Genomic DNA, 15,656 nt, shown 5'->3' with positions numbered 1-15,656 from the left:
GTCTCCCACAGCAGCAGCAGCGCTAACCTGCATGCAAAGTGAAAACACAGCCATAAAAGAAAGCCCCTGTTTGCGCTGCCCTTTTACTTTTGTCATATTTGTATTGCACTGCAGGATGCCAAAATAAATGTTCCACATTTCAATGTCAAGGTAATGCACAGGAGGTACCTGCCTGTGAACGTTCAGCTGAGTAACTCATTGATCTGGATGTGACACACTCGCCCTGTGGGCACTGTCTTGCCAGAGGGTAGTCCTGTCACTCCCTGCTCTGACTCACACTTCACATCACAGTGCAGACCGTGGCCCTGGGGCCTCCTCAGTACGTACACACCAAACCCTGCCCTAGGCCCCCAAGCCTTGTTCTGGGAGCTCAAATCCCATAATTGCAGGGCTGACAGTGATAGCTAACATACGAGATACCCTCACCTGGTCGGAAAGAATGAAAACATCTACTGTCAGTGTGGAGCGAGCAGATGAGTGGGGGTGGGACCGGGTATGGGGAAAGTTGGTAACGTGTAGGACCAAGCAGGAGAAGAAAAAGAAAGTCACACTGTGTTCTCTGATGACCAGTATTAGGATTAATTGTACCATTTTTTATTAATCATACCTTGCAAATGTATCATAAGGCTTAACTAATGCTTTATTATTGCTTACTAAATCTTTAATTACAGATGATAGCTCATAGATGGATAGAACATTTTGGATTCAATTCTGGTATTAATCCTCCAAAAGCATTGCGTGTTTTGTGTTTTTCACTTTCTCTTTAATTCATGAGGAACCATTGGACAATCAAATCTGTCACTATCAGCAATAAAGTTTGAAAAAATCACAGTCGAGACCAGTTTACCAACAGCTTTACATTTACAAAGTTAACTGGAGGATGCAGCTTTAACTGTGTCTCTTTCAAAACTTAAAAAAGTTTGCATAAATAAAAGTGTATTTCTGAGCTACAGAGCTCTTCAAGTATTTATTACCAACTTTATAAGCACAGTCACTGAGTTTTATTGGCCATTTGGTGAAACACGAACGCGATATGAAGGTGCCATCGGTGTATCATGACCTTATACCAGTAGAAAACTATTGTTAGTGACTATTTACACATCCAACGGGCAACATTAGCATTACTTCAAGGTTATATTTTCTGTCCTGAGAGCTGTAAGTCCATATTTGTGTTCTTTTCATTCTGTCAGTTTCTACCAATTGCTGTGCGAAAGTTTGCTCCACCTGTTCAGTGACTTGTCATTAAGTTTGCCTGTCTTCTCCTTGGTGCTGCGATTAATCAGAGCCTTTTCCTGAAACAGCTCCCTGCTGCAGCTGAAAACAAGGCTGACGAAAGAGGCGAAGCTCTTGCAGCTCCCCCCCACCCACCAAAAACAGAACAAAAAAAAAAACAATACAACAAGCTGGAACGGTTAGATGACAATTCTCAGTGCATTTGACACTTGGGGTGAGACATACTGAAATACACTGCTGGGAAATTTGTGTCAAAAAGTTTTTCTACTAAATTACCTAATTATGCGTGTTCCCTCTCCCTCACGTGAACATCTAGAATCTCTGTATTTCGCCACATGAAAGTTACTTTCTCAGTTATTCTGTGGCTTCAGATTTCCACACCACACTTCTGTAAATTCTACATAGGACCTCAGTTGACTTCAAATTAGTTCTCCTACAAAACGTGCGTACGTACACTTGTTAAACTGACATCCACGAGACCCGTTTCCCCTTCAGCGGAGGAACGTAAACAAAGGCCTTACATAAAGATTTAGTGACCATAGATAAAGACTTTAGTTACAGATTATACGCCCTTCTATTGTATGTCTTACTGTAGCAAGCACAGACTAATCTAAAAGGAAATGATACTGTAAAATATCAATGTTAAGATAGACTCTATTCTTATTATGTATATTACACAGTTATTATCATTATAAACAGGTAAGTAGCACTTAAATGCTGTACTTAGTTTAGTGCTGTATACTACTTTCAGCATTTCAATCAGAACAATGCATCAGTGTCTATTATATAATCTCATTGTATGTTTTGTGTGTAAAATCTAATCTAATCTCCAAAGTAGAGACAGTAACTTCAGCTATAGCAACTGCAGCTGGCAGATAAATACTGTAAAAACAAAAGGGCGGGGTGAATTGTGCAACTTTTTTTTTTTTTTTCCAAACCTACCGGAGTAAAAGTGTAAAGTAGCACGAAAACACCCAAGGACCTTAGTACTGACTAAATATACCTAGTTAATTCCACCAAAAGCCTAAAAGCCATTACAGGGTTTTTCCTGGCTCAGAATGGGCCTTTGAGGCGTGACTGCACACGACAGCGAGCACGATCGGCCTGCGCACAGTAAAGGCAATGAATCCGTGTTACTTTATTTGACCGAAATCTGTGCAGTTTCCTGTTATTTCTGACGATTTGATGACCAAAGATGTCTGTCATGCTTGAGTAAACCCAGATTAGCAAAACTGGTTAAAAAAAAACAAAAAAACAACCACTTTGGAAAAAAAAGATGTTCGATTCTCATCATTCTGAGCTGGTGATTTTCCTATGGGGAGTGCCTGAAACCTCATGGGAGGGCAACAAAACACCTCTATGCAGTGGAAAAACCCCTGCATAGGTTGCAGGCCATATGACTTCATAAAACACCCCTTGTTTAGAAGTTGATAATGTTTAATGTATTCCACCACGACTTGGGTTTAACTGCACAAACTCTGCATGCAGCTGGCCATAACTTAGCAGACAGAAACATTAGGAGCCACTGAGGCCTGCAATCCTGCACCGCCACGCTGCTGCTTAGGAAGAGCAGGCGGGAGCGTCCTTCATTTATCAACCACTTCAGCTCGTGCAGACAGCTGTGTGGAGAGCACAGAGGAGCCGGCGTGTTTACACCACAGCTCAGCCGAGGCCCTCAGGACAGAACAGATGAAGATGCTTGCACATATTCATTTACACAGCCTTACATGCACTCACTCAAACGGTGCCGAGCCCGAGCGTAATAGCTGTTTACTCAGGGCTCAGATTGAGATTTTATGATCGGCTTTACGGCCTCGCCTTCTGAAACAGGCCTTGCGTTTTTGAGGATGGCACAGCTGTAATGTTTATTAGTCTTTTGGCTTTGCATGTTATTTTATCTATCAAAATGTGCAGAACAAACTAAATATCACCAGTTCTCCCATCAAAGCCTGCTGGGAGGCTCCTGATCAACAAGGATGTGGCTCCACCTTGTGGCCAAACCTTTTAGTGCAGTAAAAATCCTGAAGCAGCCTCCTAGATGTGGACATTAGTTGTGGGATTTGTCAGTCACGCAGCAGATCCATTCATTGGTCAGGAGCCGCCGTGTCTGTGTTTTCTCGAACTTTGACCTTGCGTTAAGATTGGCCTGGCGGATACATCTAACAAGCTGGATTTCTATTGGTACATCCGCTCACGCCCACTTTACGTTCCCCAAATCCAAGTTGAAGGTGAAAGTCTTCCTCCATCCCGTTTAGCTCGCCGCTCCGGTAAACCGCTCGTCGCTCGTCGCAGTCAAAACAAACAGCAGCTATGTCGGTGTTTTCTGACGTTCCTCAAGCAGCTCCTGTCGCTGTCTTCAAGCTCTCTCAAGACTTCGCTAACGACCAGTTTCCCAAGAAGGTGAACCTCGGAGTTGGAGGTGAGTTGTGGTGCTGTCTGTCACATCGTTAGCCATGGTAACGGTATCCAGGAGCAACCAGCCAGCCTGAGGGCGAGCTAGTGCTAGCTAAACTGAGCTAAATAGTGAAGCTAGCTAGCTACAATATGAACAGCTGCAGCCTGTGTTAAGCCAAACTCAGAGACCCATATTACTCTGGCCTGTTCAGGAATTTATCCTTTGTCCATGTCTGTGTTTTTTTTGTAGTGGTGCCGACTTATTTTATTGTGCTGGGAGTTGAAAAATGGTGTTGCCATGACATTCAGATAGTAATTGTAATAGCAGCTAACCTCCAAATTATTAACCCCTGACAGCATAACCTGTGTCAAAACAGCAGTCTCTGACACCACAGAAGAAGAAAAGGTGTTTTTATTTTCCATTATATGCTAACTGACATGACTATAGTGAGGATAATTAGAAATACAACAGATCAGTTATCTGCTAGTTGCTCTACAGTCATTCCAACTACTGATTGCAGCTGTGTTGATAATTTATCTGTGTTATGTAACGCTGTAGCACAAAGAGTTGAATCATCTCTGTCCTCTCTAGTTTCCACTCTTTCTCCCCCTTCCTGCCATCCTGCACCTCTCACGCTGTGGACCAGGGAGTCGATTGGATTACTGTTCCCTCGTTACACAAGAACCTGCTGCTCGCAGGACTTTAAATATGTATGGCCTTGTCCCGCTTCTCTCCTGAAGCAAGAAAATTGCACATTCCAGTCCTCAGCACGGCTGTTGTCCATGTTAATCGTATTGGAAGTAGTAATTCTTGCCGCTTACGTTGCAAAAGTGTGGGAAACGTTGCTGAGCTCTGTTGTGATTAGAACAGGAGGTTGAGGCCTCATAATCCCCTTCTCTAAGCAAGACACAGAGCTGCAGATGGTTCAAAGTTACTGGGCAGATGGGAAATGTAGGCCACACAGTGTCTAGTGCCACGTATGTTAAAAGTCATGTCTAGAGCTGAAAGAATGAGTCAATTCATCAATAAGTCATCTGATAGAGTCAGGTATTTATCAAGAAAGAAGCCCAAACCTGTATTGAAACTAACATCTGTAAGGATTTGCTGCTTTTCTTCATTTTATTTAGCAATAAACTGAATATCTTTGGGGTTTTGAAGACATGACAGACTTTATGAAATTGTGAGGTGCAGTGTGTCCAAATTAGCTGCAGTCTTTCCACCAAAGGGATCAATAACGTTCTATTGTATTGTGTTGTATTCTACTTTTTTATATTGTATTTTATTTTTTATTTTTATTCACTTCAGATAAAACTGATTTGATTTGTTGATAGAAAAGTAAGAGAAAACCCACGCTGTATGTGATATTTAGCCAGAGACATATTGAGCAAGCTGATCTCGTCTGTCCTGTAGGCTAAAAGGCTGTTCCCTGCTTTACTTGTTATCAGGTGGTGCCACAGGGTTCAGTGAGCTAAAACACACAACAGACGAAAGTACATGTCTGTTGCAAAGTGATCTTTCCAAGGTCACTGTCACATTCATCTTGTTTAAATAGGGTCAAAATACATCAAGCTTCTTTTACAGAAAGCGTTGCATTGGTGATTAAAATGCACAGAATGTTATGAGCCAAATACTAAATTGATTACACAAGATGATAATATAGTAAATATCCATCAACCTCACTTACAAGCTGCTACTAATAGTCTCCTTCTCTCTAAAATCCCATACTTGATGTCATCTGAAATCTTACGGCAATACACATTACTTTTACTCTTTTTTTCATTTCCCATAATGTTTGTTTCTTTGTTCCATGCAGCCTATCGGACAGATGAGGGCCAGCCCTGGGTTTTGCCAGTGGTGAAGAAGGTGGAGAAGATCATTGTGCATGATGACAGGCTAAACCACGAGTACCTGCCCATCCTGGGCCTGCCTGAGTTCAGATCCTCAGCCTCCAAGATTGCACTGGGAGACAACAGCCCCGCCATCCAGGACAACAGGGTCTGTGCAGTAAAACATCATACAGTGTAGTAACTTTTAATCTATTTCCATTTAAACTGACTCCTTGTTTCTGCTAGGTGGGGGCGGTCCAGTGTCTGGGTGGTACAGGTGCTTTGAAGATGGGTGCTGAGTTTCTGAGGCGATTCTACAATGGAAGCAACAACACCAAAACACCCGTTTATGTGTCTGCGCCTACCTGGGGTACATCAATGCTCACGCATTCACACGAACAAACAGTGGAGTAGCACAGAGTAGAAGTTAACACACCTCTTATAGACAAGGTCTTTGTTCAAGAACTTTGATCTTTAAACGCTTGAAAGTGGGTTCAGTAAACTTACTGTAGACTTTAGACTCAGGGTGTCAATAAAGCATCCTCTTAGTAACAGCCCTGTGACTGTTATATCTTATCAGTAAGCTTTCTTTTTTTTTTTCTATCAGTTCGGATGCAAGAAGCATTAATACAGCTATTTTCACACCTGTATCTAAAGGAAACTCATAAACAATGAGTTTTTGTTACTGTTTGTTTCAGAGAATCACAATGCTGTATTCACCAACGCTGGCTTCGAGGATGTCCGTCCATACAAGTACTGGGATGCAGAGAAGAGAGGCCTCGACTTGGCTGGTTTCCTTGGTGACTTGGAAGTAAGCAGACTGTGATAAGGACCGTGGTGCTTCCTAATTTTGGTCACAAGTTATTTCCAGCTGGAGTTGATACTACGTCTTCTTTCTGTTTCCCACAGAGTTGCCCAGAGCGCTCCATCTTTGTGCTGCATGCTTGTGCCCATAATCCAACTGGCACAGATCCCACACAGGAGCAGTGGAAGCAGATTGCTGAAGTTATGATGGTATTATACTGCTCATACACACGGATACAGACCAGCACATTGTCTGTACTGCTGTCAGATCTGTCGCTGCTAGCAGTGGTGTCAGTTTCAACAAGATATGGTTTTGCATACAGTGATTATCACAGTATGATGACTGTTTGATCTTTTATCTTGTTCTTTTCCAGAGGAGGAAGCTGTTTGTGTTTTTTGACTCGGCCTATCAGGGATTCGCCTCAGGTAGTCTGGAAAAAGATGCCTGGGCCGTCCGCTACTTTGTTTCCATGGGCTTTGAAATGTTTTGTGCCCAGTCGTTCTCCAAGAACTTCGGCCTCTACAGTGAGTGACGTTGAAACCACAAACTGTATTACACTTATAAATAAATTAGAATGCTCTCTTATTATCATCTACATGACATCTACCAAAAACTAATATGAAAGGGAAACAAAAGACAACAACAGGCTAGCAGTGATGTAATGTTGTGACTCAAAACTGACATTTAGCACGTTGCAAACTCGCCACAGTCGGAGTCCTTTATCAGAGCAGTAACACACATACCAGCACTTATTTGAAAGGCAGCAGCAGTACATGTAAATATGTCAATGACGTCACCAAAAAGTATGGCTGCAGTATGTATATGTGACGTGTGTCTGTCCCGTCAGATGAGCGCGTGGGCAACCTGACAGTTGTGGCTCGTGATGCAGACAACCTGAAGAGAATTCTCTCCCAGATGGAGAAGATTGTCAGAACCACCTGGTCCAACCCACCGTCTCAGGGAGCTCGCATTGTTGCCATCACTCTTAACTCACCTGAGCTCTTCACTGAATGGTCAGCACCAAACATGTAGATATCGCTCAAGAGGCGTAACACTCCTTGTCTGACAGAGACTCATTCGTTTTCATTTCTTTGACTCTAGGAAGGAGAATGTGAAGACCATGGCTGACAGAGTCTTGCTGATGAGGGCCTCGCTGAAAGCAAAGCTCCAAGCTCTGGGGACACCAGGGACCTGGGACCACATCACAGACCAGATTGGCATGTTCAGCTTTACAGGCCTCAACCGTGAGTACAAAAATCATGTACAGATGGTGAACGATTTCACATACATACACAAATCAGCAAAACCACCAAACACACACTCCTATAGAAACTACTGTATTTTACATTACAAGTTGCTGCAGTTAAACAGAAAAATCTAAGCTCTCTTTGGGGGAAAAATTGTGCATGAGTGCATGTGTATTGTTTCAGTTTTGGGGGGAAAAATACAAAACTAACCCGGTATGTCCCTAGTTTCTACAAATTCAGCCAAGATGCTGATTTACTAGGCACTTCTTAAACAATTCAGGAATGTTTGTAATTAATCATGATACTACTGATTGTATTCTGACACATACACATGTTTATAGTTTCTGTAAAATAACACATTTATTATCAATGAATAAAAAAATCTGTTTCTACTGTATTTAATGCAGCCAAACAAGTAGAATATATGGTGAAGGAGAAGCACATCTACTTAATGGCCAGTGGTCGCATCAACATGTGTGGCTTGACCACCAAGAACATCGACTACGTGGCCGAGTCCATCCACGAGGCTGTCACCAAGGTCCAGTAGAAGACTGCGCTGAACCCACAGCTCTCAGCACATCCTCCTGCCCAGTTCTGAGCCACCGTTATCCCAGGGGACTGTGTTTGTGTCCAGAAGGTTTTTCTGGAGCAAATATAAATTCTCATTTGCACAAGAACACAGACAGTTCCTAGTTTTCCCTCCTCCTTTCAGTGTCTGTGCTGAACCAGGCTAAGCACATCGTGGACCAATTTTCCATCAGATACATTAAGATGGTATTGATATTCATCTCCTCATCCAGAATATTAAGTAATTATGTTCATAATTTGTCATGTTGGTTTTTGTTAGTCACCTCCCTGTAGCGCGTAGTTCACTTTTTGTTGCATGTCGTGTGTAATTCGTTTGTGTGTCATTACCGGGACCTTTGAGAGGGTTAGTAAGTCTGTGACTGTGTTACAGTTACCTCAGCAGCGATGACTCTACTGTCTCAAAATGTCAGCTGTTATGATTCATCCATTCCAAGTGTTAATAGCATATTTTCAAATGTATGTAGGCAGCAGCAACAGTTGCTGGTATGAACACTTAAAAATGGCACAATGTCGACTCGACCGCACTGACACAGTTTAGCTTTTAGGAAACAATCCTACCAAATGTCTTTAGTATTTACTGCATCTACCATGACAGGAGTAGCACTATTAAGTCTTATTTCTGCAGATTAATGTGAACATGAGTCCTCAGGAAGGTATTTTTAACTTGAACTGTATAATTTGTCAGTGATAATGTCTACTGCCCAAAGGGGTTATAATAATTACCTCACTTTAAATGTGTGTCTGTGGAGTCGTTTTCTTCCACTTTACATTCACGAATGTCAGTGAGCGCTCCTAACAGATGTCATGACTCCAGAGTAATCTCAGTGTTCTCTGCTGCTAGCTGAATGTTTTTAAGTTCCTGGTTCTGTCAGGCACCTGCTAGCGAATGTTGACTGGTGGTAGCGCTATGCACTGTTATGTAAGACTCTCGTGGCACAAACCAGCTAATGATCAACCGGTTTTACTATCGGATTACTATGCACAGGACGCTAATAAAACAGTATTGTTGTTTAGCAATTTAATTGAAGCTGAAATTGTCTTCAGCCATTTTAATGGGATGAAATCACTCCTCCAATAAAGAACTTTAAATAATATGTTTTTGTTGTTGCCAAATATGTTGGAACTGATTCGGGTTTGTGTTTATGCAGCAGTGTTTACGAGTAAAGAGAGAGCTCAGAGGAAAATAAAGCAGCGTTCCATCTTTATAACGGTGTGAAGTGCAAAAATATAAACCGTACAAACAAAACAAAGTAGAGAAGAGTAATAGTTCAATAGCTTTATTAATAATTTAATTATCCCTTGTGTAGAACATACCATCTGTTTCTTGATATCTTTGGGTAACTTATATAATCATCTGAATTTACATTAGAAAATCTAACTTGGCTTATTTACCCCAAACAAACAGTACATCAGCTTTTACAAATATAAAGCAATGGAAACCCACTGCAAATTCTCTAAAAGCATTCTGCTGAGAGTTTCTGATTCACACAAATCCTCTTACTCAGAGTTAGACGTCAGATGAAACGACTTCCCGTTGCGTGTTCTGTGTGTATGGCGGGGGTCGCCGTAAATAGCTTACCAGTGCAGCATCCTTTGTACTTACATGGCCTTACCAGGCAGAATGAATTAAATCACTGAGTGTCTGCAAACACGGGAGGTGGTGGCTTGACGTCAGCATGTGTCATATTGCTTTCATTTTTCATATCTCTGTCTCTTTCTGTCCGGTTCAGCGGTGCCAAGGTTTCACAATGCGCCTCAGCACAGTCCACATGGGCGAACCTCGCATTATAAAAAGGATCAAATCATTATTTCGTTATTATAGGAAAAGACGATTTCTGGAACAATGGCTTAAAAACTTTCTCAGTGGTCTTTGTGGCTTATCTACCTTTATTGGAAAACTGCAGCCTAGTTTTGTGTTTCTCTGTTATCAGGCAGCATTTATTGCCTTTTTCTCATCAGCTTTCTATTTGAGATTCAATCTAAAACCTACAGTTGCTCAGGATTTTAGAAAGTCCCAGACTGCACCTCGGTGGGGAGAAAGCACTGCAGTACTGGTATCCTATTCATGCATCCTTTTACACAAGCATGCATACGTTAAAAACAGGGTGCAACGGGGATAGTTCTACAGTAAAAGCAGCATTAACAAACATGCAAGTAGCGACTACTTCTTCAAGAATATCCATTAGGATCTCTAGACCCATAGATCCAAAACCCCTAGCTTATTGTTAGTTGGTGTATGCAGCTTCAGTGACTGACCCTGTGAGAGATGAACTGTACATGGAAAACTCACTAAAATATATGAAGCTGATGGAAGTCACCAACAGTGTAATGACGGTGTTCTATTCAACACGATGAAACAACAGATTAATGTTTCTTTTTAAAGCTGATAACACCAAGAAGAAAGATGAGTAGGTGAAGGTTTGATAGAAACACTAAAGTTGTGTCTACACAGCTACATAATGCAGAGAGAAGAGCATGTTTTTTAATGAGAGGACGTATAAAACAGATGTAGGAAACATGCCTTAAAGATGACTTATATTGCTATCTTTAAAATTACTTTTTGTAATCCTGACGTATAAAAATCTGGTACGTTAAAGTGTTTTTTCTTGTCCATTTCAAAACTGTGCAGTTGCTGAGTGGTCGTTGTGTACAGTAAGCATTCATTCAAGGTAATTTATGGCTTTTTTTTTTTTTTTTTTTTTTTACAACTGTATTTGTTTAATCTCGTGTAAAAATTGTGCTCTTGTCTGGTGGCTTTTTCTTCTTAGCCGATGGCTAGTGTGCTGCATTGTGTTGGCAGTAGGTGGCACCATTATGGCAACATTAGGACAGTTCCCTGTGCAAACAACGTTTTCAGTATGTGGGAACTGCCTCGTTATAACAATTAACTGCTTGATCAAGTAAAAGGTACAAAGCTGGCTCAGATGTAATCTAAGGACCTTGTAGGGCTCCATGTTGAAAGGTTTCAGTAACACATTGTAGCTCAGATGTAACGATTAAATGTTATGGACACCACAAAAAGGTAACATGGACAAAGAGTGGTTCAAACCTACAGTCCAGTGTAAGGCTGGATAAATCCAATACTGTGTTGTTTAGATTTGTCCAATCATCAGGCAGAAGAGGGCCGAAGGGGTCCTGAGTATTATCGATGGCTACAACAGATAGGATGGCTCAGTCTCCTTGTGAGAGTCGTGTCGGAGCTGGAAGGGAACCTGTGGATTGATGGAGCTAATGAGGATACAGAGTGAATGATAAAGAGGAAGAGGACGTGTGCTTCATCCCTCCTCCTTAGTGTCACTGTGCTAGCTCGTCACCGGCGGTTGCTCTGAACCTTCCTCCAAACTCTTGTCTCCATCCCGAGACTTTTTTCTCCTCTTGTTACCTAGAAACAGAGGAGATCATGATGAGATTCCGGCACATCAGCGCAAAAAGAAAAAAAAAAAAAGCCCACTGTGGCTGCATCAGTTTTCTCTTTATGTGCTTTACTGAAAGAAGAACTGAAACAATATACAAACCAGCACAGCTCCTGCTTTTACCGAATACCTAAAAATAAATGAGTCATATTGCATCCGAGCCAATGAGGACAGCTGCATGTGGAGAATGCGCTCTGCAGGAAGCGGCAGGCTGCTGAGAGAGATGCGACACATCACCTGTTGCTAAGATACACCTGGCACTATTGCTGCGTCTGACAGGAAAGTTGGGAACATCTGACAGTGCCTGTGGGCGTGCTGTGGCATCTGTGCTCATGACAAATTGCCCACTCACTTAATTTACGCAACAGCTTCTTCCCGATGTTCTCCTCGGAGCTGGACAGAGACAAAGAGCTGATGAAGGGAGAGGTGGACGGCTGGGAGACTGTAGGCACATCTGAAAGTGAAGAGAGAAGAGAAATGAGATGTAGATTATGCTCCCCGCTGTTCCACTGTGAGTGACACTTTTGAAAAACTGTCACTCTCGTAGACTTAAAGACTTTGTAGCTTGCGATGAAAGGCAGCCACTGCAGCCAAAAAATAATAATTGAATTCCCTTTATTCTCTAAGACTGTTTCAAGTTGGCTCTTTTAAGAAACGCCATCATTAAGCAGACTGAGTCAGAGTGAGTTGAATGGGATCACAAGAAAGAAACAACAAGCACGCCTTCTGCTGAGATACTGTGTGTTTACCTACTTTGGTGATAAAATCTTTGAAATATGATAAAAAATAACTTAAATCTAGTGTCAAATAATAGCCAACATCAACCATCATGATAGCGTAAAGCTGTAGCAGCAAAACTCCTGCGTGCATTGAACGGAACAACAGTGCATATTAATTACATGTTTGGAATTCTTAAAGATCCTCTCCAATTTTTTTTTTTTTACACAGGAAAAAGGCACATCATGAGCAAAACAAGCAGTCAGTGCCGTGGCAGAGTATTTCTACCATATAAAAATGCAGTACACTGATGAGCGTTTCAAAACATGGCTTTCATTCAAACCTAATTTACCAATTCTCGCATGATAAAAACATCTAGATTGCTATTTTTGACGTTTGTTGCACAACACAAACATCTCACATGATTATAAGCAGCCGTCAACCTGTAACTCTGAGCACGGAAGAATTTTGTTTCTCTGATACAAACAAATTTACCACTTGTCTAATTTCTTAAACTCTGCATATATGCATATATGTATATATAGACTACCCGGCATCATAAAGTGTTTTAATTCGTACTCAGCTCTCGACATTTTACCATTTTGAACAGGAATGAGGAATTTCAAACTGAATTCACCTTTTTACATCCACATTCGAGCCACTGGGCTTCTCTGAGAAGTCAGAAATTATTCAAGCATAACATTCAACCACTAAAACTAAGTTTCCTGTTCAGGAATGCAAGTAAGTAACTACAATTTGACATCTCAATCAATAAATAATAATGTGCTTTACTATTTTTTCTATTTTTTTGTAAAACAATAAATTTTAAAATCCATGGATAACAATAAAAATGAGATTTTATCATTAAAAATATCATTTCAGTTAAAAAAGCTTCCACATATTGGTGTATTAAGCATTACAGAAACATAAAAAATGATTTTGGTAATTACCAATGCTGTTAATTTGGAGCAGATGTGGTATAAACCTTACATTGGGTGGTGGTCTAGTAACTTTGTTAAGCACTAAACTGTTTATTGAAAGAAGATTAACAGATAATTGACATATGAATAAATGATAATCTAAGAGCTTAAAATTGATTTTACTGTCATACAATCTTATCAACAGGCATGATGAGGCTTTCTGTGTCTTTCTTCAGCATCAGTTTCTGGTAAGAACATGTATGGCTTCATTACTCCAATATTATTACTTGATGTTGTATAAAAGTAGTTTTACAGTTTCAGGAGGTGGAGAGAGACGTGGTGACTTCACTAAACAATGGTATAGAGTTACATCTAAGCTATTTAGGGCAGAAACAGAATATTTTCATCGACAAAAACATCTAAATATGTAATTTTGATACACATAGATGATTATTTAGGGGTTTAATCCATGAGTGGAGCGGCATTTGTAAAATAAAATTCTACAACATGTGAAGCATATGCATCCACCCTTATTTATTTTCTATATTTTACTTTTTTTTTTTTTTTTTTTTTAATTTAACTGCATAGATTACCAACATAAACATATATCACTTAATCTACTATCTTAGTTTCTTAGAATCGAAAACTGTTCTATTAAAGGAAAAAGGTAAACACTTCCTGGATGTTTTCCACTTTTGCAGATGAGCATATTGAATGTGTGAATGCAGGCTGTATGTAGCCCCACTCACCATTCTCTCCATAGCTTTCTGGTCGGTCCTCGTGGATGTAGGGAATCTCATCCATGCGAAGGAACACCGTATCGTTTGGACTCCTCTGCCCGTCGGATTTACTGCCTGTGAGGAGAAAATGAGAGCGATCAACTGAATCCAAGTCGCCAGAGCGCAGCAGCACGTTAGCAGCTCTGCCTGCAGAGGGAGGTAGAGAATGTACGATTCATTGGTCAGGTTTTATTTGGGTTCAGCAAAAGGTTAACAGTAACTAAGTTAGGATTAAAAGTCTGTGGTTTAAATTCCAGCTAAAGATGAAATACACCCAGAGGAAGAGACTCAGTGGGAGAACTCTGTGGTGTTGTGATTGAACATAAAATCTGACAGTGAATAACTACTCTTTTATTGACCACCATGGGAGCCATCTGTCCTCTGATTTTTCTTATTGACACGACCAAACACACACTAACAAACTGGGTGGCGTGTTACACACAGTGCAAGACAGATGGTATGTGGGAAATCCTTTAAGCCTCGCAACCAGTACAGATTGGTTGATGCCATATTTACACCAGTTTTTTGAGTGACTCACTGTGGGTCCTTGATGTATATATAGAAGTCATTCTTTACTCAAGTCATACATGTAGTAAAAGTCCATTAAAACGGCTGTTAGCTCCAAGATATGCCATTTTTGCCTTGTGTGCTACATACTAGTATGCATGCACATGAACAGATATGATAACATTATGTTCATTCTTTTTCAAAATAGTATTTCTAAAAGATTCCACAGCTGATTTCAGTTTACTTTTTTTATCCCATAATTACTTGCAGAGTAGATAATCTTCTAATAGCAAGCTGAAGGACAATATTCTGTATTTAGTTCCATTAACTATTCAACAACATTTTTATGACTTGACTCTAAAAATAGAGCCAGATTCTAACAGTAGTGCACAGTTTTTCCAAAATGCATTTACAAACTGTAACATCTAAAGCTATTTTGAAGCCAAAAACAAAAATCCCTGTTAACAGAAAGATTATATACAGTCGTCCTCGAAGTTAATCATACCCTCACATTAAAGATGGAAAAAAACAGCTGTCACTGAAATAAGCTGCAATTGACAAAAGTGATAATAAATAAAAATTTAATAAAATCACAACATTGCTTTTGAATTGTGGTTCAAAAGAAATATATAAAAAAAAACAAAACAATAAAAATAAAAAAAACAAGCAAACAAACATGATGGGACCCGTAAACTAATATTTTGTTGAACAACCCTTTGAGCGAATCACTGCAATCAAGTGTTTTCTGTAACTCTCAATCAGACTTCTGCACCTGCTGACAGGTATTTTGATTTCACTGCTAATCAGCAAAGTGCTCTAATTTATCCAGGACAGTTTTGCTTGTTTATTTAAATTATTCTTTTCAACCACAATTCAAAAGCAATATCTGATTTCACTAAATTAGAATTGAGCAATTTTTTATTTATTATTACTTTTTTCAGTTTCTATTTATTTGAGTGACTATTGGGACTTTTGCCTTTTCTTTAATGGAAGAGTATGAATACATTTGAGGACGACTGTATAATTAAACAACCGTTTATACTAATGGCTTAAATTAGGCAGCTAAGAATATTATTGCTAATTTCACTCCAATGACCTGCAATAGAACACTTTTACAAGTTCTTCTTTATTTCTAAAATATTTTAATAGGCTACAATTTGTTGTACATTAGAATACACGTTTCCAGTCCATGAAAATGTAATTTCCCTGCTCTTTTATCCTTTATT

At 40.1% G+C, this 15,656-nt stretch overlaps 2 protein-coding genes across 2 annotated transcripts in view; one reads left to right on the top strand and one right to left on the bottom strand.

Moving 5' to 3' along the window:
- Positions 1 to 3,493: 3,493 nt before the first annotated feature.
- Positions 3,494 to 9,188, top strand: got1 (glutamic-oxaloacetic transaminase 1, soluble). The gene is made up of 9 exons (XM_008279746.1): positions 3,494 to 3,652; positions 5,442 to 5,623; positions 5,701 to 5,824; positions 6,153 to 6,265; positions 6,364 to 6,468; positions 6,633 to 6,783; positions 7,107 to 7,272; positions 7,361 to 7,503; positions 7,914 to 9,188. The coding sequence occupies exons 1-9, from the start codon at positions 3,544 to 3,546 to the stop codon at positions 8,051 to 8,053; spliced, it is 1,233 nt and encodes a 410-aa protein (XP_008277968.1). The 5' UTR covers positions 3,494 to 3,543; the 3' UTR covers positions 8,054 to 9,188.
- A 2,208-nt stretch (positions 9,189 to 11,396) lies between these two features.
- The window catches only part of cnnm1 (cyclin and CBS domain divalent metal cation transport mediator 1), an 18,583-nt gene continuing 14,323 nt past the window's right edge, over positions 11,397 to 15,656 (bottom strand). The window contains exons 8-10 of the mRNA XM_008279745.1: positions 13,894 to 13,998; positions 11,860 to 11,961; positions 11,397 to 11,476 (exon numbers count right to left, since the gene is read on the bottom strand). Coding sequence (XP_008277967.1) covers positions 11,397 to 11,476; positions 11,860 to 11,961; positions 13,894 to 13,998 — 287 coding nt within the window. The remainder of the gene's footprint in view (positions 11,477 to 11,859; positions 11,962 to 13,893; positions 13,999 to 15,656) is intronic.

This window comes from Stegastes partitus, unplaced genomic scaffold (assembly GCF_000690725.1).
Source record: "Stegastes partitus isolate 25-593 unplaced genomic scaffold, Stegastes_partitus-1.0.2 Scaffold169, whole genome shotgun sequence".
Classification (NCBI taxonomy): domain Eukaryota; kingdom Metazoa; phylum Chordata; class Actinopteri; family Pomacentridae; genus Stegastes; species Stegastes partitus.
Note: the sequence above shows the minus strand (reverse complement) of the source record. Positions and strands in the feature narration are given on the sequence as shown.